Genomic DNA, 21,579 nt, shown 5'->3' on the forward strand with positions numbered 1-21,579 from the left:
GTGTGTGCGCGTGCATGCGTGCGTCGCCGCTCGGCTTATGCAGACGTGCTGCCTTTGATTCCTGAGTGGTCGCAAAGCTCCCAGCTCTGGAAATAATGCTGATTGCTGGGAGTAGTGATCTGGGTTTAGCCTTGTTTCCTACATTCACACCGAGAGCCTTGAGGAAAAAAACGGGCGGTGCCGCTATCAACTCTTGTATTTTTATTTACTTTGTATTAAAACCCTTTCATGTGAAAATGATAACGCTTGCATTCAAGAGGTAAACAAAAACTGTGGTGCAATGCTCACACACGAGGGGTTTAACACATTAACGATGCATAAAGAAGTGAGCAGGCATTACATTAGGCTGCACACAACACACAAGCAGATGCACTCAGCTGTGGTTTAGAAAGCACTAATAAGAAAGTATACATTTACTAAACACTAAATAATGATTTTTCTGCAGATTAATTATATGCTGCCCCTTCGTCATTAAAACGGTGATTCACCATCGTTCTCACTAGTGGTTTTTTTAATGCTTGCTACATGGAGCCAAAAACAACAACAGTGACAATTTTAGTGTTTGTGATCAAAATGGTCCAAAGCTAAAAAGAAGGCGTAGTACAGTTGTTGCATTTTCCTAAACAAGAAAATATCAATTCTAGAAAATAATCAAATTTTAATTTAATTTTATTTAGTGCTATACATTCACTCACTTTATAAATGTACTCTGAATTGCCCTTCGAACATGCAAGCTTTGTGTATTTATGTCAGATAGTATCATATACTGTACATAAAAGTGGGTTGCGACTTGGTAAATAAAAAAAAAATAAAAAAATAAAAAGTAGGAAAAATAGGGGAATGCAGGTCCTACACTCACAAAGTAAAGACCCACTGGCATAGATGTAGTGTGGTTATAATAGTTTTGGATTTATTATTATTATTTATTTATTTTTATAGTTACCTTTTAATTTCATTTAAATTTGTTTTTTTAAATTCAGTTTGTTTTAATTAGTTCTTACAGAAACTTTTTTGTTTTTTATTTGTAATTATTTTTTGAAAATGCTTTGTTTTAGTTTAGCTTATTAGTTTTAGCATTAGCTTTTTAAAATATATTCAGTATTTATCAAGTACAAGTAAAAAAATAAAAATTAAAAAAATTTAAAAAAAACTAGGAGTGTAATAAAAGAAACTAGAATTCATCTTGATTCTTCTGCAGCTACAGATATACTGTACAGCAATGCAAAAATAAATACATTTAAAATAAACTCCAAAAGTCATGTATGATATTAATGGACAAAAACAAAAAATAAGGACATTTCGCTATAATTGACATTAGTTTTAATTAGCTTTATAAATATAAGATTTTTTTTTCTTTTTCAATTGTAGTCTTGTCATAAGTTTTTATTATTATAATAACCCTGGTGCAGAATAGTGTGACCACTTGTTGCCAGTCAGAGTTTACTTTATTGGGCTCAGCCACAAGTGGCTCATAGGCCAATGAAATAATAAACAAGAAAAGTTGTCTTCTGTTATACAGTTTTAGTCTCACAAACACACACAGCCACACTCTCACACATAAGCACAAAAAGGAGGGAGAGCACAGGATTTACCATGAGTGTCGGACGACTGGCTGAACCACCCAAACCTTCCTTTCTTCTTCTCAGTAAGGTCAGCCAGAGTCACCCCTTCATGTGCAATGCATGCAAGGCCATGCATTCAGACACAATGGAGCAGAGGGACATGGGGTGGGGAGGGGCAGAGGTCAGGGAGGAGAATGCGCCGCTATCAAAATGGGGTCAGAGCAGACAAGCAACACAGGACAACAACCGTATGTTTTCCAAATATCAATAATCCAACAGTGACAAAGAGCAGCGGGAGCCACATGGGGGCTGAGCAGGGCAGAACATGGAGGTGGTGGTAGAGGTGATGGGGGGGCTCGGTCAGTGTTGGTCACGAGAAGCGCCTGCAGGAGAGGAGACCCTGCACTAACATGCTACACTGCAAATGAATGCATTTAAGCACATGTTAGCTGGGGGCATGTTTCATTAACACTAAAAGCCAAGATAAGAAGTACAGATGTGCCTTGTTGAGCAAGTGTATCAGAATTGAGTGTTTCTGCTACAAGAGGGTCAAAAGTGAACAAAAACTAAATAACAAGAACAAAAGTGAGTGAACTGGGCCCTTTGTCGCTATCAACAGCTCTCTTGCCTGTTGATCAATAATGAAATAGAGATAAGGGGGTAGGAACAGATAATTTTATATTACTTCCTACTCCTTTTCAAATGTAAACAAAATCATTTATGTGTACGCCACGGTCAAATATCTGCTTGTTTTGATTATCTTTTTTGGGGAATTGCTGATATTTTCACATTTCAATATTATACTTTTCTAGGTATTGTACTTATTTTTATGCATGTTCAAAATAAAGTTGAAAGTAAAAATAAAAAAAGTGATTTAAAAACCACCAAATATATCAAATTAGGCATCAAAATCATGAAAATTCAAGCTGTTCTACAGCAGCGGGTCATTGCAGGGCTTTTCCATGCCACAACAACGAGGCACTCTAAAGCAGCCATGCCAGCACAATGCCTCTGTCGGGGTTACTGGGAAAAAAATAAATAAATAAATAAATAGCTTCCATCTTTCTGTGTGTGATGTGCATGCACTCTTGGCAAACAATGAGGCACTCTAAGCATAGAAAGTTACTGTAGCTACGTGTCGCAATTATGACCTCTGATGAGAGAGAATGCTCTCAATCCCCCAATAAATCTTTTGTTTTATAGCAACAATTCAGTTCTAAATAGTTGTCAGTTTTTGCTCGTTTTTAGCAATTATCTTCAAATATGTATTGTATTTAGAAACACATCTTTGAATTCACTTTACAGGGTCTTTAAGGTCAAGATAGTGGTTGCGTTCAATGTCAGGAAGTGTAGTTTATGATTGAAGAGAAACTACAAGGTGACTCCGTTGGTGTTCCATTCCATGTGTGCTGCTTATATAAAGAGGATTTGGATTAAGACTTTCTTATATTGCCCAAGTAATGTGCTTTTTTTTTTCTCCCTTTCTAAGCTGAACTCCAGTGGTAGTCGCAACGTGTTCCACTTACATTGAAAGGGAAGATGACAAACGACTTTTTTGAAGGGTTTTCTGCTTTAGAGGGTGCAAACTAAAATCGGGGGTGAGTCACAGAATGTGCTTACGGTTGCGTTTACACTCCTCGTCTGCCTCATCCTCGTTGTCAGGGTCAATATCTTCAGCCTGAGTGATCCAGTCCAGGTAACCCTTCAGGTCCTCCTCCAGCTGCTGCTTCTCACGCAGCTTCTGGAAGTCTCCGCGAGCTTTGGCCTTTTCTCTCTCTTTGGAGAACTCGCTGGGTTAGGAGGCCAAGCAAACGTGCATAGAACACAGAAGCGCAAAAATTATCAAAATTGTAAGGTGGCGAGAATACTTACTTCCACAGTCTACAACATCTTGTGTCCAAACTTTTTCCTCTGAGGGCCACATACAGAAAAATAGAAAGTTGCAAGGGCCACTTTGATTTTTTTGATTTTTTAGTTATTTATTAACACATTCATTGCCAGACCAGCAAAAAATGCATCATTTGACGTCTTTTTCCGTCAATGGCAGTGAATGAGTTAAACATGGTAAAAATCAATGAAGCAATTATAAATTGTTGACATAATGTACAGTTACTTATTGAAAACTGCTAACACAAGGCAAATAGTGACCCCGGTGTGCCACTATAATGGAATGCCGCTCCACTGAGCAGCAGCTGATCCCAACTTGACATTCTGAACCACAAGAACAATCGGTCGGCAACTGACTACACTTAACAACCATTAATGTGATGTTTTCACTTTTTTTTTTTCTTCATTAATAATTAACCATTAATTAATGTGATGTTTTCACAAATTGGACGTGGATGAGACTATTTTTATTTCTGGAACTGAATTATTAGCTGCAAATTTGTGTCTTTGCATAGCTAGAAATGTTTAATCCATCCTCTTTTTTTTTTTTTTTTTTTTTTTTTGAAAAATTATTATTAGTATCTGCCGCGGGCCGCCAAAAAATGTATGGCGGGCCGCAAATGGCCCCCGGGACGTAGTTTGGACACCCCCAGTCTACAATAAACACAATTTTTCACACCACAATGGAAACAAATGAGTCAACTCTTCCCCAATGACTCATCGACAATAAGAGGATTTGTTAGTCTAACAGCTAAGCATATTTTTTTTGTTGCATAATCTCTATCATAACCTTTCTAAGATATGTGTTTTCCTCATCCTTAGCCACTGGAGGGAGATGTACACCTTGGAACGAGAGCGCGGCACTATATTTAGATCCATCACTGGCGTAGTGCATCCTGCATGCCAACATCCTCGTCATAAAGAGTAGGAAATTTAGACAGACAGATGGTTGCAAGAGTCATGCAACATTGGCGTGGAATCTCAATTTAGAAATTGTATAAAACTGCTGCTTCATGCTGCTCTAAAATGTAGACAGGAGAAAACACAAGAATGATTCTTTAAACGCACTCCCGAGATGGTAGCAGCAACGGTGTCAAAGGTTACGATTCTGTTAACTCGGTTTTGCCGGCTGGTCGACATCCCTGCTGTGTTAATTCTACTGTAATAACACACCACCCGTCTACGCTGCCAGGAAAGCAAACTGGGGTTTGAGCGAGCTTAGAAGCACAGAGAGGACCGAAAGGCGAGGAATACGATTAATTTCGCTCTCTCGAGGGTTGGGCGCTTTGACTGGAGTGGGAGGGGGAGGAAATGCTCACTTTGCAGCTGCCGAAAAAAGGACACGAGTACGTGATGCCAACAAGGGGTCGAAATACATTACGTGGACACAAATATTGGGACGCCAGCCTATTAAACATACACAAATTGTTTGAATGCTCCATGTGAATCGTATATGAACAAAATGGAAATAATCCCATTGCTTTTTGCTTGTCAAAGACAAGGGTTAGAACGTTATAGTCAAGTGGTGTGGAAAGTGGAAACCCTCAAAATGGACAAAATACATGAATAATACTCGGCGCATATTCTCTTTATTCTCTACGAAAACTGACGACAGCATTTTTAAAGTTAGCGCTAACTGAATTGAGCTGTGTCTCCATGTACAGTGCTCTCTCACTTTTCACTGGTGATACTTTCCTCCATGAGAATATAGCTAGGTTTCATCATTATTCACAAATCTGTTTAGAACTGTGGGGAAATCAACTTGTTTGCAACATGGCCCTGGTTGATCTCTTATACTCTGCTGCCACCCGCTGGCCGTTTTTGTAATAACTGCCATTGCTTCAACAGTTTTCTGCCATTCAGAGGCTGCATCAAAGCCTTCTTTATGCTCTAGAATTAAAAAAAAAAACATAAAAAACATAAATGTGTCTTTCGGGACTTAAAACATCTAAAATAAACGTATTTATACGTTTTTGGGAGCAAATGAGTTAATTACGATGTCCACACTTATTAAATATTAAAATTAATGAAGCTGTCACTTTGTTTTTATGAAGTACTATAGTATAGAGTTCTATTTTCCTTCATAATAGTAATTAAAAAAAAAATACAGATTGTAATTCCTTCATTTAGGGGAGGCCGGAACGGATTAATGGCATTTCCATTCATTTCAAAGGGGAAAGAAGATTTGAGATACAAGTGTTTTGAGTAAGGGATGTGGTCGCGGAACAAATTTAACGTGTATCTCAAGTTGGTGGGAATCTAAGGGTACCTCACGATTCGATTGGATTCAGATTCAGAGGCCACACTTCGATTCAATTCCGATTCAGAGGTCTACGATTCGATTGGATTCCGATGCATCACTTTGGCTACTTAACAATTTGAATTCTGAGCGTGAACTGTATTTTAGTACTTGAAACAGTGGCTTTTAATTTTTTTATCTAAACTTTATTACCGTTTAAAAAAATTATATTTAATACCGCTGAAACATTCAGAATATTTTTAATATGACGAACAACTCGTGAAAAAAAAAGATTGTTCCCACCACTAATATCAATGTACCACTGTATTAATACTTGACACAATAAATACACAAAAAATGAAAGCATAAATTTAGCTCTTCCCCAACTTGCAAAGGTCTTAGAAAACTCGTCATTCATCACTTCAACATGGCTCCTTGACACAAAATATGATTTAGTGCTATCTTGAGGCATCTTAAAGCATTTCACAGCTGAGGATACGTTCCGCAGGGGAAAAAAACAAAAAACAAAAATAGGTGAATTTGTGTAAATAAACTGTGATTAGGTTATGTCTCAATAATTTTGTCCATGTACTAGCTCCGTGTTTATACAATAGGATTTGTACTTGTCAATCTCTCATGCCCATTTAGAGGATAATTGTTGTCTTTGGCCAAACACAGCAAGCAAACAAGAGTTGCACACTGCAAAGCAAATACCACCGCACACAATTAGCCTCTTACCCACTAAGCACACCTAACACGAGGTTCAGCACAAAAAAGGAGCCGAGTATGATCAGGCTAACGAAATAAATCCAAGGGGTTTCCCATCCTATGGCGTCGTTAACCTGAGGGATCCAGAAGTAGCCGGTCAACAGAAAACAAACACAGAAAGGTGAGAAACACAGAAAGTGCTTACCCGCTCAACACACCCAAAACCAGGTTAAGAACGAAAAAGGAGCCGAAGATCACGAGACTGACAAAGTACACCCATGGAAGCTCAAAGCCCATAGCATCGTTCATCTGAAGGAGCGTGCGAGAAAGGAGGAAGGAGAGGAGGGGTGAGAAGAAAGGAGTGAAAAAAAGAGGGAATCAGAAAACAAGATACAGCACAAGTTAGAAGTGTTCTTTCCACACATTGCATCACATCCTAAGACAAGTTGTCAAGTATTCTCAGTCATATTTAACCAGTCAATCATACGAGTTGCCTCAGGAAATTATCAGCGGCCTCATCATCAGGATGTCATACGTGTGATCCGAGCCGACGTTGGGGGTGAATGCGCGTGACGGTCGACACGGCAGGACAGCGAAGGCGCTCACCCAGTAAAGCACGTCCGTCCAGCCCTCCATAGTGATGCACTGGAACACCGTCAGCATGGCGAACAGGAAGTTGTCAAAGTTGGTGATGCCGCCGTTGGGGCCTTGCCAGCCTTCTCTGCATTCGGTGCCATTGATGGGGCATTGCCGCCCGTGCCCTGAGATCGCACATGGCGCAGCATCCTCCTCTGCTATAATGTCTGCGCAACAGAGTACAAATAAAATGGCAATAAAGACAAAACACATGTTCTTTGTGATTACATTTTGTTGTTAAATGCACATATATTCATAGATGTTGAATCGTACAGTGCAAGGCCGGCATATTGGATGTGGCAAAGTGGAGTAATTTATGAAGATGCCTTATTTATAATCATTTTATAGTTAAAATCAGATCTCTTGCGATTAAGTTTGAAAAATTAATTTGATTGTATAAGGCTATTATGACATACTTTTGTGAGCAGAATTTGCTGACTAATATGAATAATGAATCACACTGTCATGATTAGTAGTGCATATACTTTAAATCACTGCATGTATATATGCAAAAATGGCTCATCAAATTCAGTTAGGGCTGCTAGATTATGGAAAAAATGATAATCACAATTATTTTGACAATAATTCAAATCACGATTATTCATATGATTATTTGTTTTTTGTTACAAAACAAGAAAATGTTTAAGCATTTAAAAATATTATGACCAATAAAAAAAAACAAAAAAAAACAACAACAACAAAAACACTCTAACTGTCTAAGTTCCTTTTGGACCAAACAGAATTTATAACAAAATATTTATAATAATATATATGTATTTATTTATGTTGGCAAAAACTTGGACAATTTTTTTGCACAAAACAAGAAAATGTTTAAACATAAAAAACGAATTAAAAAACATTAAGACAAATAAAATTATTTGGAACACTATAATTATGCAAATAACTTTTGGATGAAACAAAATGTATTAAATTAGTTATTTTTAAATAAAAAAAAAAAAAAGGTGCAAATGTATAAATTTAAAAAAAAAAAAACCTCCAAAATTAGTATTACTGGGTAATATATATATATATATATATATATTTTTTTTTTTTAACGAATATGCTAATTTTTGTAATTGTGGAGAATAATGATTGAAATTGTAATTGAATTTCTTTTTCCGACAGCCTACATATCAAATTTACATTTCAGAGTCTGGCTATTAAACACACAGATTATTTATCAGAATCACATTGTTTCATATACTGTTAGCCACATACAGAGAAACCATTAAAAAGACACCATACATTGGTTTGGTGCCCACCGTGTGTGGTTTGGGATGCACAAATTCGCCTATTTGCTAATATACTCAATGAAGTATCTATGTATGTACTGTACGTCAAATTACATGCTACATACCTGAGCCAGGAAGGTAGCAGGTTGCGTGCATTTTACCGATGAAAAGCTCCAGGCCAATAATAGCATAGATGATGATGACAAACAAGACCAGGAGGGCAATATGAAGGAGAGGGACCATGGCTTTAATGATGGAGTTCAACACCACTTGTAAACCTAAGCAAAGAGGGACAAATTGCGTTTACAAGACTCATACATGGACACAGGCATATATTCATTATGCTCTACCAAAATAATAATAATTAAAAAAAAAAAAGACTAATGTTTACTGATTCACTTACAGTAGCGGTGAAAGTCTTCTTTGTTTGTGTCTTAATTACTGTATTAAACTGCCCCCTGGTGGCAAAGGAAGTATTCATCTACCAATACTGTATGTTGAATAATGGGATTATACGAGTAGTTTGCGTCAGCTCGATGTACAGATTTTCTCAATAATAATATTGCAACCTTAATAACACGATACACCAACAGCTCTTTCCTCTGAGCACTCTATCCATCCATCCCATCCATTTTCTTGACCGCTTATTCCTCACAAGGGTCGCGGGGGCTGCTGGCGCCTATCTCAGCTGGCTCTGGGCAGTAGGCGGGGGACACCCTGGACTGGTTGCCAACCAATCGCAGGGCACACAGAGACGAACAACCATCCACACTCACACGCACACCTAGGGACAATTCCGAGCGCCCAATTAACCTGCCATGCATGTCTTTGGAATGTGGGAGGAGACCGGAGTACCCGGAGAAGCTGAGCACTCTAATGATGTGCAAAAAAAAAAGAAGTCCTGAGGGTACAAAGTATGTTAACACCATCTGGACCCATCACTCGCCATTTTGCAGTTTAACGGCAAAGAGCTGTGACCATGTGGCAAAAGGATGAAAATCCAAACGACGAGGCGCGTTACTTACTGGGTACTCCTGAGACCAGCCGCAGGGGACGCAGCACACGGAAGGCTCGAAGGGCTTTCACGTCAAATCCGCCGGGTTTACCGCCGTGCCCGTGCATGGACGGGTGGTTTTCTTCTCCTTCACCGTCTGCCTTCTCATCTTTGGTCAGAATCTCCAAGACGACGCTGAAGAGGCTGCCAGTAAGAAGACATAGAAATATCAATGCATTTCAATCAGTAATTTTTATATGCAGATTTTCGCTATTCGTAGGTTGGCCTGTACGTTTTAAGAAATGTTTAGATAGCTTGCTTAGCGACATGTTACTACTGAATGAAATAATATTTTTTCCCCCTTCGCACATTTAGCTTGCCAATTTCAAACAATTCATTTTACTATTGTTAAGGCCACTCACTAAGGATGCTCAAAAGTGTTGACACTTTTTTTTTTTTTTTTTAAACAACCACCCACAAACAATACTGACATCACCAGGACACACTTGGACTATCATTTACAAGGACAACTTCACATATGGTGAGTTGCCCACAATTCCCTGTTAATGTTAATTAATGGACTCTAATACAAAATATTACATCCTTTAGGGTTAAATAGAAACAAAAGTACTGCTTTTGTATCTTATAAAAGCTACAAACAGCTAATCTGGGATCCAATCATTCGCACTATGGAATATATTCAAGACTGACTTAAAATGGAACTCTTGAGTCTCCACAACTTCTACAAGACAAAATCAGAGCATCAGTCCTCACATAGAAACTCGACAAACTCATATATGCATACATCAAAGTGATGAACTACAAGTAGAGAATGGGGCTGAAAGATGCCCTTATAAGTGTTGACTGCACCTGTTCACGTGAGTCACATTGGCTCGATGGCTGCTTTGTTACTCACCCTCCCAAGCAAAGCATCCTTCACAGACTGCCACCTTTATTAAAGTAACTACTCAGATCAGCATTCAAAATCTATTCATTTATTTACATCACATGGGATCACCCTGGATTGATCGATCCCCTCTCATTCACAGGATTGATAGATTTGACCAAAGTTGGTCCACACCTATATGAAACATAAGCAAAATGATGTTCAGGCCCAATCATATTGAAAAGTAATAGTTATAGAAATAAAGTAATATAGCCTACACCTGTCATGTATGTCAACCACGTATGTTTTTTAATCCAAAAGGTAGCATAAGTCAGATCCAAGAGTGCACTAAGGATGAACATTTCATGTGATGATGCACATTGTGGGATACAAACATAAAACCTGCACTACTATGCATTTAGTGTAAAGGTGAAAATCAATACAAAGTTGGTCTTAAAACTATGTACAGTGTGAAAAAGTTGGGTTTGTTTATTAAAAAAAAAAAAAAAAAAAACTCAAAATAATCTAAAATACCTTAAAGGGATACTTTATTATTTAGCCCTTTTCATCAGTAAAACTAAAAGTTTTTTTCCCCCTTCATTATGGGCCAGACCATCAGACCACCATCCTGTAGCTATTGGACACCAGTTTTTGAACTTTTGTGACAGACCGTGCATGCCACTTTTCCACTGCACTGTACATACTCAGTTATTCTCACTATTTGCTTAGTAGGAAGCAAATGAACTACAATCCACACTTTGCGCAGCAGTTTCACAAATCCGCACGCTTTCTGTTAAGAGTTGCCACTGTGGTACGCAAATCAGCTGCATTTATTTGAAAAGCAATGAAAATCAATTTGTCGACTGGACTTGTTTGAGTTGAGTAATCCATCTCAGTCGAAAATCAGCCGTCGTGGAGGAGATAATTGATTTTCATCTCGACAAACGCAGGAGAAGCCTGCTGAGCCTGGCTCGAGAGCACCGCCGCAACACGAGCAGTCGGACTGAGACCAAGAGCTTTATTTGTTTTAACCCATCCGTCCTTTCAAACATATTTGTGCAATTTGGGGAGATAGACACTGACGTTTTGAAATGTTGACGTCAAACGCAGGCCGCTTATTTGCCTGCGTGTCACCGCATGGGATGAGTGGCAACGCTTGGCTGCAGAGTGCCCGTCTTCGCTCGCGAGTGCACGCCAGATCAACCTTGCGTGGCGCGCACAGACAGAGACGTGACCCAGCTACCCAGTGGACTGTGCATATTAGAGGAGAGCTTGTCACAAGACAAGAGAAGGGGAAGGAAGATGGAGGGCACAGAAGATTGCGGGATGAAGATAGCAAAGTGCAAAGGGGTTGGGAAGGAGGGCGGTCTGAGCTTTTGTACATTTGAGCGAAAATGGAAGTGGTCGCTGATAAAGACAAAGCAGTGCATGATGGGAGATTGCAAGTGAAAGACAGTAAGTGAGAGCGGAGATGGGAGGGAGTGTTGGAGGAGAGATGGAGTACGGAGGGATGGTGACTCATTCCAGTGGTGGTAAAGCTCTGCTTTATTCTCTCTGTCTTTTCTGGGTCATATAGTGTGGGCGTATGAGGGTCTCTATTAGCACTGGGCCACTCGGAGCAGAGGCTTAAGCATCTTTAACTTTGGCACAGCCAGCCGCCTCTCTCACTGTGCAACTACCACAGTCAAAGTGCAAATCCTAACACCAAACTCATGAGGCATTGTTGAATCAACAAACGCCTCTCTCGCTCAAAAAGAACTACCGTTTCTGAAGAAAGCTACAGGTTAAAAAAAAAAAAAAAAAAAGTTGGCGACTTACCCAATGACGACGATGACGAAATCTAGCATGTTCCAACCGTTTCTCACGTAGGCATTTTGATGCATCACCAAACCGTAAGCGATAATCTTCAGAAATGTCTCAATTGTGAAAATGATGAGGAAGGCATACTCGACTGTCTCCTGCACACACATAAGAAACACAGAAAAATACATGTCAACCATGCTGGGGCGCGAACCATTTAAATAGGCCCAATGGCTGAAAACGTAGAGCACATGTGTCAAGAATCGGTCCTCGAGGGCCTGAGTCCTGCATGTTTTTGAGGTTTTTCTACTCCAACACACCTGATTCAATGATCAGGATAATTATCAGGGTCCTGCAGAGCTTGCTGATGAGCTTCAATATGAATCAGCTGTGTTGAACGTGGGAAACTTCTAAAACAAGCAGGCCCCTGAGGACCGGACTTTGACACCACTGATCTCGAGTAAAGGGGGTCCTCAGTTTGCAACAGAGTCCCGTTCCAATGGGGGCCAACGTCATGATCATTGATCATTAATCTTCGATAATGCAGTACTAAAGTCAGAAATATAGTATATCTGTTATGTGCTGGAGGTTGGATCCCAAAGCGTAGGCACAAATAAGATCTAAACTACTTATTCATATTGAGAGGCGAGAAACAAAGAGAGCTGCACACAGGAACAGTGGTAATAAGCCGACAAACACAAACACTTCTCAGAACGCTACTACAGACAGTGAATCGATCTGATTGGTTGTGACAAATTAAAGGATTAAAGATTGACATCACATAGGTCTTGATATCACATAACATCACATAGCCTAAAACTAGTTGAAACTAGATGATGGTTACATCAGTTCAAAACAGACAATAAATAAATGAATTAATAAATGAGCTAGGTATGTAAAATTTCATTACACTTGTGAACTTCTAGAATATATATTGAATGACTTTATGAACCGCGTGTATTTAACTTTATGTACTTGTGGAGTAAGAATATGTAGACACACAGTACAAGAAGATCTGTTCAGTTACCAGTGTACATTCACATTTACTGTTTTTCATTGGACTGTTTTGTGTTTTGTGTTTTTCATACAAATATATTGTCATGACTCAGGTCATGCAGGAGTAATCTTTGGGTCTTGACTCATGTTTGGGGTCACGCCAGGGTTAAGTGATCTGTTAAGTTTGGGTTCATGAACGTGGATGTTGTCTCACGACTGTCAAATTGATCAATTAAAAAAAAAAAAAAAAAAAAAAAAAAAAAAAAAAAACACTTCACAGCCATGCCCACAAGAATGTTTGCTTGCCTAACTCGGGATACAAAATCACATTCTCTTGAAGTATCTGTGATTTGAGTGTGTGAGTGTGTATAGCTTTAAAAGGCGGAGCCTGGCACGTGAGTGACGTGGGTGTCAGCAAATGGAAGTGAAACATTGGCTTGCTGTTAACTGTCCGTCTACGTGTTGTGTGGCACGACATGATTTGTAACCGTCGGCAACTCGTGTATGAATGTGCTTATTATGTTGTTCACTTTTACTGTTGCAGTATCAATGAGTGCTCAAATGTAAGAATGTACTCATAAAAAAAAATAAAGTGGTATCGGTCATCCACTAGCTATTGATGTGGACACGCCACAGGTGACTCAGCTGTTTGGCCCTTCCCAGCTGCCATGAAACCAGAGAGCGGCTACCTCCATGCTTTATGCATGATATTGCACACAGGCAGGTATTATTAATATCTGTCACGCAATACACTTCAACACTATTCTGATGCTAAGTGACTGGAAATGTCCCTTACAGGTCCAGAGACAACGTCAAAGCTATGGCAATCAAACATATTAAGCTTTTAATATCTCATAAGGGAAGCCAATACAAAATGCAAACAAACCACATGAACACAACGTATATAGAAGACATAATACCATTTTCCGCCTGAGGGCTTCTTGAATCTGCGGTTATGTGTTCTCTGTGGACGCAACAAAATGCGAGAGCGATGAGTGCTGCGGGGCTCGTTTTCCCAACAGTTTACAGCAGATTAGAAGGAGCACTTAGGCCAGAATAAGAGACACGGGCCTCTTTGTTGCTGAAGCAAAAGGTTGAGAAAAGCTTGAGGCTCTCGTGTCCATGACAAGAGCTGTGTTGAGGCCACAAATCCAGCAGTGACAACGCAGCACTTCCTACTGGTAGCAACGCAGCACTATTGGAAGATTTAAATTTGGAACAGTTTTGACCCCTGGCCATTAATACAAGTGCAACAATTAATCAATCGATTGTCAAAATAATATCTATAAAATTGATTAGAAACACATTGTTTAATTTCAATAATCAATATCTATAAAATTGATTAGAAACACATTGTTTAATTTAAAATGTCAAAACCTTGGAATTTCAGACTCTCAACTGTAAATCTCCGATTATTGTAGCCATGAAAGCAGATGGATTATCTTTACATTTGCCAACATTTGGTTTACTTTGGAAACCAATGATCAACATTTTTGCTGATTTTCTGACATGTTGTGGACCAAAAGTAATTGAATAATAATATATTTACATTTGTGCATTTTCCGCACAGTCAATGTGAAATAATGCCCTGTTTTTGAATTAAAAGATGGAAAATAAACCTGTTTTTAAACCGATTTATCAATTAATCGACAACATAATGAACATATTAATCCATTATTGAAAAAATTGTTAGTTGCAAATATCACACTAAAAAATAATCAGCAGAATCACATCTTCACACTTGGAACCAAAGAGGAGCAATTTGTAGTAAGCTGGCAATCTTTAAAGGACTGTTTACATCATTCCGATCATAAGTGTGATATGGTTGGCAAATTGCACCTTGACACGGAGCAGAATGTGGAGCAAACAATAGCCATTCGCACTATCTTCATCTGGAACTGAATTATCATTGAGGTGTTATAAATAAAAATGTTGCTACTTAATTATTCTGCATCTTTGCATATTGAGAAACACTCTTCTTTATTTATCTTTATGTGGTGGTGGTGGTAGCAGTAGTTATGGCCATAGCACTTGAAGACGACGTGGGTGTCACAACCCTCAAAATTATTTGAAAACAATTCCACAAAAATGGAGAATGCAACATGTTTCAAGCAACATTTCAACAGTAAATTGTCTGACAACAGTTTTCACTACCTCATGATCGACAGTGAAAATGAAATTAACTCATTCACTGCCTTTGACAAGTATACTTGTCAATTGTATTTTTTAGAGCGGTGCTAAATGGGGGCGAATCTGAGCATGCTCCACTGTAAATATCAAACTTGGAAACAACTTTACTGATGCCCAACCACCGGTAGATGACATCATTGCCCCATTTTATAGGAAATAAACACAGTTTCAGAGTCCATGGGAGAAATGGCTGTATTTTGGCAAACCTACATTTTTCTGCTGTCAATTATAAAAGAACGGGACGGGACAAAAAGTAGGGAGTCTATTCTGTTATTTGGTAGATTCGGTTTATATATAATTATTGAATGTAATATCACGTGAGTATTGGAAATGTAAAAATTTTCTATAATGACTGGCAGTGAATGAGTTAATCGGCGATTTGAAAGAGGCCGGTGCTTCTTTGTGTCACAAATTCTGCGCGTGTGCTAGCCATTTTCCATCCGCCCGGTCGATGCTAGCTAGCTAGCATCAATGGCTAAAGCCAAACTGTGGCAGGGTTTTTACTTTCTGGAATCCAGGAAGTAAAAACCCTGCTATAGGTCTTAGCTAGCTAACTAGCTAGCATCAATGGCTATAGCCAAACTGTCAAGTAAAAACCTTGCCAGGTGCTAGCTAGCTAACTAGCTAGCATCAATGGATCTATAGCCAAACTATAGCTGGGTTTTTATTTTCTGGATCTGGATTTGCCACCTCTGCACAACAGGCACAAACAAACATGCAAATTATCCCAAACATCTATCACAAAATTTTGGTGAGTTTATATTGAGAAAAGAAGGTAATTTGAGGGTTAGCAAGATCTGGCTGATTGACTGACCACAACAACATACTCATAAAAACCAGGCACAATATTAAGACCATTTGCACAAACAAATCAGTGCCAATTAAAGATTTATAATAACAATCCTGTTGTTACAAAGATAACATTCCGTTTTAATTGACACTGTTGACAGGCCTGCGTAAATCTCAATTGTAAAACAGTAGCGAGAGTTTGTAAATAGAAATGTGTTAAAAATAATAGCATGTGATAGCCATCCCTTCTCAGTTAATGAGCAGTAAATTTGTTCATCAGGGATCTGCAACGAGAAACAGTAAGTGGTGGAGAGACAGCAAGGAAATAACAGGAAAAAAAGAGAGAGAGAGGAAAGAGGCCTTTGGGGATGACCATAAATATCTCTGAGTCATCTTAGTTTATTTGCGCTCTAGAAAGACGCACTGATATTCTGTTAGGCTTTTTAACATGATCAGGTATTTGTAAGGTTCACCTCATTTGCTTTAGGAAAAATAGTATGTTGCTCTACAGATACATACATTCCTGCTCTAATGCTGCTGAATAGGCACGGTGGGCCGTCGTGTCCGCAGGCAAAACTCACACATTTCACACAGCGCAGCTGACCATATGACAAAGGATGCTAAATGGCTGAACTATGCATTCTGCTACATAACTACACATATGGTTGAGCCAGGCGGACGGACAGCACTAATGCAAATCTATTAACCACGCAGACGGTCGGGTCCGCAGGGCCCGGGGAGACACAATGGAGGTGCTGTCAAATAAAATGGTGATCGCCACTTTGGGAACACTAACAGTGGCTGACAATTCAGACAAAAGTATGTGCGTGAGTGTGATCTGATGACACACCGTCAGGGTACCTGCGATAACAAAGACTGGGAACTGGAAATGGACACACAATTTAGGTCTGGGGTATGTATTAGGGCCGGGCAAGTACCTATACCAGGTATTGATATTAGGGATGGAACGATATCCAAATATCACAATACGATATCACGATATGAAGCTCACGATACAATAATTATCACGACATTGTGGGAAAGTTGGCGACATTTTAAAAAGGTAACAATATTGAAAAAAAAAAAGAGCTCATACTAAAAAAAAGCACAATATTGTGCTTTTGTACACAACAGCAATACATATTAACAGCCTCCAATCTCTAATAACACTTAATATTGAGGCACTTACTCACCTAATGCAAGCACACATTGAGTTTCTCCACATATTAACTGTTCACAAAAATAATACGTTCCCCTTCACCTGACAATTTTAAACATAGAAGGGCCAAAACATCCCTAGTGAAAATGAAACTGCACTAAAAAAACTAGCCACCAGAGGGTGCATAGACGAATCATCATCTGTTAAAATTATAAAGATTTTTGTTCACAATTTAGGTCATTGAGTTAAGTGAAATTTTATATATCAACGCCTTCTTGAAATAATCACTGAAATCCTTTTTTCAGGAAACACAAACAAAATTGAACCATTTGCATCAGGAGGAGATGATTTAGACAAAAAAATAATACATTTTTAGCAAAAAAAAAAAAAAAGACTTAGGTAATTATTTTATGAGAGTTACGATATCCAAAGTACTAGTAGTACTGGTGATCAGTAATTGGTGACGGTGAGTACTCAAAGAGTGAATACTCATAATGGTAACGGTCTGAAAAAATGAAGGCAGCAGGGAGATTGAGGTTCTCAAAAAAAAAGTGTACTTTAATCAAACAAAACAAAGGGCAAACAAGGTACTTGGCAACTGAAACCAAAACAGCAAAGTCCAGATACTAACAAAAAACTTTAACAACTAACAAAAACCTGAAGGGGCAAAACGAGGCGTGACGACAACAGCAAGGCAAAAATTCGGCAGCATGACAGTGGGAAAATAACAAACGAACCGACACAGGACAGCGGGAGACAGGGCACTAAATACACACACTAATTGACAATGATTAGACACAGCTGGGCAAGACACAAGTGGCAGGGGCAGCTGATTGGTCGATACATGAGGAAGGGGAGGAAACACAGGTGGTCAAAACAATGCTTAGACTAAGACTAGGGGATGACATAAGGACAACAACTCAAAAACACAGAACATGACTGGGAAGGGAAACAGATATCAAGTCATGATGTCATTTTGAATCTGATGTTACACACTGAGAGGAGAAATGGATTCTGTAGAGTTCCCAATAACAATCTACTACTCCATAATCTCTCTATCTCCCCCACTGCTGCCTGTAGGGATCAGTCAGTGCCGCCCAGCCATGGCGGCGAGGGGTGAAGTTAGGCAGTAACATGGTGTAAATATAGTAGGTGCACTTTTCTGAGTTTGATCATGTGATGTTTGCAAGCTGTGATTGGTCGTTACCTGAGCCCTGGGAAACTGTGGTGTTATTTTCAGTTGACAGTAAGTGGCAAAATGGCCTCCCCCTGTGATGGATAAAAATGGGTGGATTTTGCCACTTAACTCATATTCCACAAATGCATTATTAATCAGAATAGTGTACTGTGTTTAGACCAGTGGGGCTGCATAGAACATATTGTAAAGAACATTTTTGGGTTGAGTTCCCCGCTTTACTTTTGTAAGACAAAATTAATGTGGTTCGATTCAATACACGTGTATTTCTCTGTTTCTGTTTAGTTTTTAAGCAAACTTCAACTGGGAGTTGTAATTAACATGTTGAAGAAAGCTCTTTTGAATAATTATTCACAATCTGCCAAACTGCTGCTTTTGAGGTTCTCTATTTTTGACTTGCAAGCCAGGTGACTCATTAATTGAGGTACCACTGTAATTAAAATGAGTCACAAAATGATATAATGTTCCTTAAATGAAATAAATGAAATCGCCAGGTGCAAGAAAAATACTTAAAAGTCCAACACGTTTTCATTTCCACATAATGTGTATATATCGGGCCCCATATGCTTGTAAACATACAGTCTATATGGGTCCTTCCTTGTGTGGGGTGTATAAGAGCACGTTTGTGAGTATGTGTGTGAGTTGAAGTGAGAGCTGTGGGGGTGGGCAGGAGTCTGCCAAAGATGGTTTCAAGAGCAGGTCAACTCCAGTGTACCCACACTATCAAGTGAACCTTTTCCAAATACAAGGAAACAAACATGAAATGATTTTCATATGCTTCAGTGACATGTTATAACCTAAGCAATGTCCTCATAACAAAGGCTGGCAAAGACACCGAAATAGCAAGATTGTGCACTCACTCACCGATACTTCCAAGGATGTTTGTCTCGCTCTCATGTTTTGTTATTTTAAGTGGGTGACGATGCCCACACTGGTGAGAAGATATTCCTCATTGGGAGGGTGTACAGTGCAAATCCAAACATTGGTTTGAATTTGTTGAGTTGTAGCCGACGAGTGAGTCAACATAACTTTTGGTGGAAATTCACACTGACTGAAATCCAACACTATATCAGTAATAATGATTTTGACAATTTTAGTCAGTCTGGGGGATTTACTCTATCCTGCCTTAAATAGAAAAATGACCCAAAAAGATAAAAAAAAAAAAAAGTTAGTTAGCATGCTACTTCCTGCTTCATGGATGATACGATAAGATGAGATCAAAGATGATTCACTCTACCATTTGCATTCTGAGAAAAATGAGACTAGTTCCATCCATTTTCTGTCCTGCTTGTCCTCATTAGGGTAGAAAAAGCTTGGAGGAGACCGACTCTGCATGAGAATTGGGGACGGGGTACATCATGGAGTGGTTGTCAGTCAATCACAGAGCACATCAACAAAATTGGCACTGACACTCACATTCACACCAATTTAGAGTCTTCAATGACACCAAGATATACATTTATTTTTTTTAAATTGGGGAGGAAGGCAGAGTACCCGGTGAAACCTCACGAAAGCATGAGGAGAACATGCAAACTCGACACAGGAAGCCTGATGCCAAGATTTGAACCACGGAACTAAGAACTGTGACGCAGATATTAACTACTAGTTCATTGTGCGGCCTGAGAGCAGACCAAAAAGATAAACTTCTCTTTCCATGTTTTTATCTATTGTTAAAAAAAAAAAAGTATCTCAAAAGACAGAAATAGCAAGAAATACAATAAAGGTGTGAAAATTCTTTGAACGTGAGCTAGAAACAAACAGGAAAAAAATGCTTAATTTTGAAAATTTTAACCATGGGATGCTTTATTTAATTATAATAATTTATCGACTTCCATTACATTATAGTTGACTACAAAAAAAAATAAAAAATCCTTAGTCATCTATTCTTTAAATATTTCAGTTAATAACACTAGAATTGCTGTACCGTTAATAAAGACAATCCAGGAATGGAACATTTCTATTTCAACTAATTCCACTGGAAATAATTGTTCTTTGAAAAATATTACAGGGGTTACCAGGAGTTGATCCTTTAATATTCCAGTTGCAAGACAGACATTCGACTTCACAGCCAAGGATATGAATTTAAATAATTAAACACGCTGAAATATTCTTTTTTTTTCTGTGTCTGCTCAGCTAAAGTGAGCGAATTCTTTAAAAACACTGTCATTCCCTTTTAAGAGGGCCTGTTTGACGTAGTCTGAGCGCACATTAGCATGGCTGTACTGACACTCAGCATCCACACAAAAGCTGTACAGCTTCAACTCTCTCTGCACCCGCTTTTTCCTCTTCCTCTTCTCTCCACACGCACACAAACACACACGCGTATACGCGAAGAGAGAAGCTGCACACATTCAAGATAACTAGCGGGGACAGTGCTTAGTGTGAGCCACAAATGAGCAGCTACGTTAAGTGACTAAACACATAGCTGAAGCATCATCGCTATGGGAGTCTGCAGACGTCGCTGCTCGCACCAACCATTAGCCAGCCAACCCCTCCATTCGTCAGCGCACAGACGCACGCACGCACGTTTGTGTAACACGACGCCTCGCCAACACAACACCTCTCATGTGGAAACACATGTCATCGGCTCCCCTCACAGCAAGAGACCCATAGTACGTGTAATGTTATCAAGATAAAGCACAGACAATTCATTTTGGCTCTACTTTTATATAATAAAATATATACGTAAAACTTGGTGCAAATGTATGACTGATTTGTTTTCTTGCCCCTTTGGATAGCTAAAGCCATTTGTACCTGTAAATAAACATAAACAAACCTCACTGAACATTGTTGCACAGCAGGTTATTAATAAAACAAACATACTGGGAAACTGCTCTAATAATCTAATAATCCAATTCCACTTGCCCGGGAGGTATAATACAGTTTAAGTGCTGCTTCAATTGTGCACGCCTTGGCCTCTAGGGGGCAGTGTAGTGCATATATGTCGGCAACACACCTTGATTTGATGAAAATACCAGAAGAAGAGAGTAGCGAGCTATTTTTGTTATGAAGAAAAATGTTTGCTGTTTGAATTTCCATGCATTTCAATGGTAAAGGATGCTCTGAGTGTTTTGAGTTATGAGTGTGGTCACAGAACAAATTCAACTCAGAAGTCAAGGTACCACTGTACAGTATTTTAGTTATACTGTTGCTAGGAATGACAAAACAATGTGGATGATTATGTGAATGGAGTACAGTGGAACCCTTACTTGTGGTTCGGCACCCGCGGCTTTGCATATTTGCAGATTTTTAACAACTATTTAGTTTTGATTTTCCCCCCAATTTCTCCCTGTTTTTCATGGCAAA

The 21,579-nt window shown here is 39.0% G+C and overlaps 1 protein-coding gene across 19 annotated transcripts in view; it reads right to left on the minus strand.

The window, feature by feature from the left end:
- The window catches only part of cacna1da (calcium channel, voltage-dependent, L type, alpha 1D subunit, a), a 79,554-nt gene that overhangs the window by 48,063 nt on the left and 9,912 nt on the right, over positions 1–21,579 (minus strand). For 12 of the 19 annotated variants that reach the window (XM_077530145.1, XM_077530150.1, XM_077530146.1 and 9 more), the window contains exons 4-10: positions 11,963–12,102; positions 9,290–9,462; positions 8,390–8,542; positions 7,003–7,199; positions 6,602–6,705; positions 3,183–3,352; positions 1,593–1,667 (exon numbers count right to left, since the gene is read on the minus strand). In XM_077530145.1, the coding sequence (XP_077386271.1) occupies positions 1,593–1,667; positions 3,183–3,352; positions 6,602–6,705; positions 7,003–7,199; positions 8,390–8,542; positions 9,290–9,462; positions 11,963–12,102 (1,012 nt within the window). The remainder of the gene's footprint in view (positions 1–1,592; positions 1,668–3,182; positions 3,353–6,601; positions 6,706–7,002; positions 7,200–8,389; positions 8,543–9,289; positions 9,463–11,962; positions 12,103–21,579) is intronic. The other 7 variants (XM_077530147.1, XM_077530160.1, XM_077530155.1 and 4 more) reach the window with 1 other exon arrangement.

The sequence above is a fragment of the Festucalex cinctus genome, chromosome 8 (genome assembly GCF_051991245.1).
Source record: "Festucalex cinctus isolate MCC-2025b chromosome 8, RoL_Fcin_1.0, whole genome shotgun sequence".
Taxonomy (NCBI): domain Eukaryota; kingdom Metazoa; phylum Chordata; class Actinopteri; order Syngnathiformes; family Syngnathidae; genus Festucalex; species Festucalex cinctus.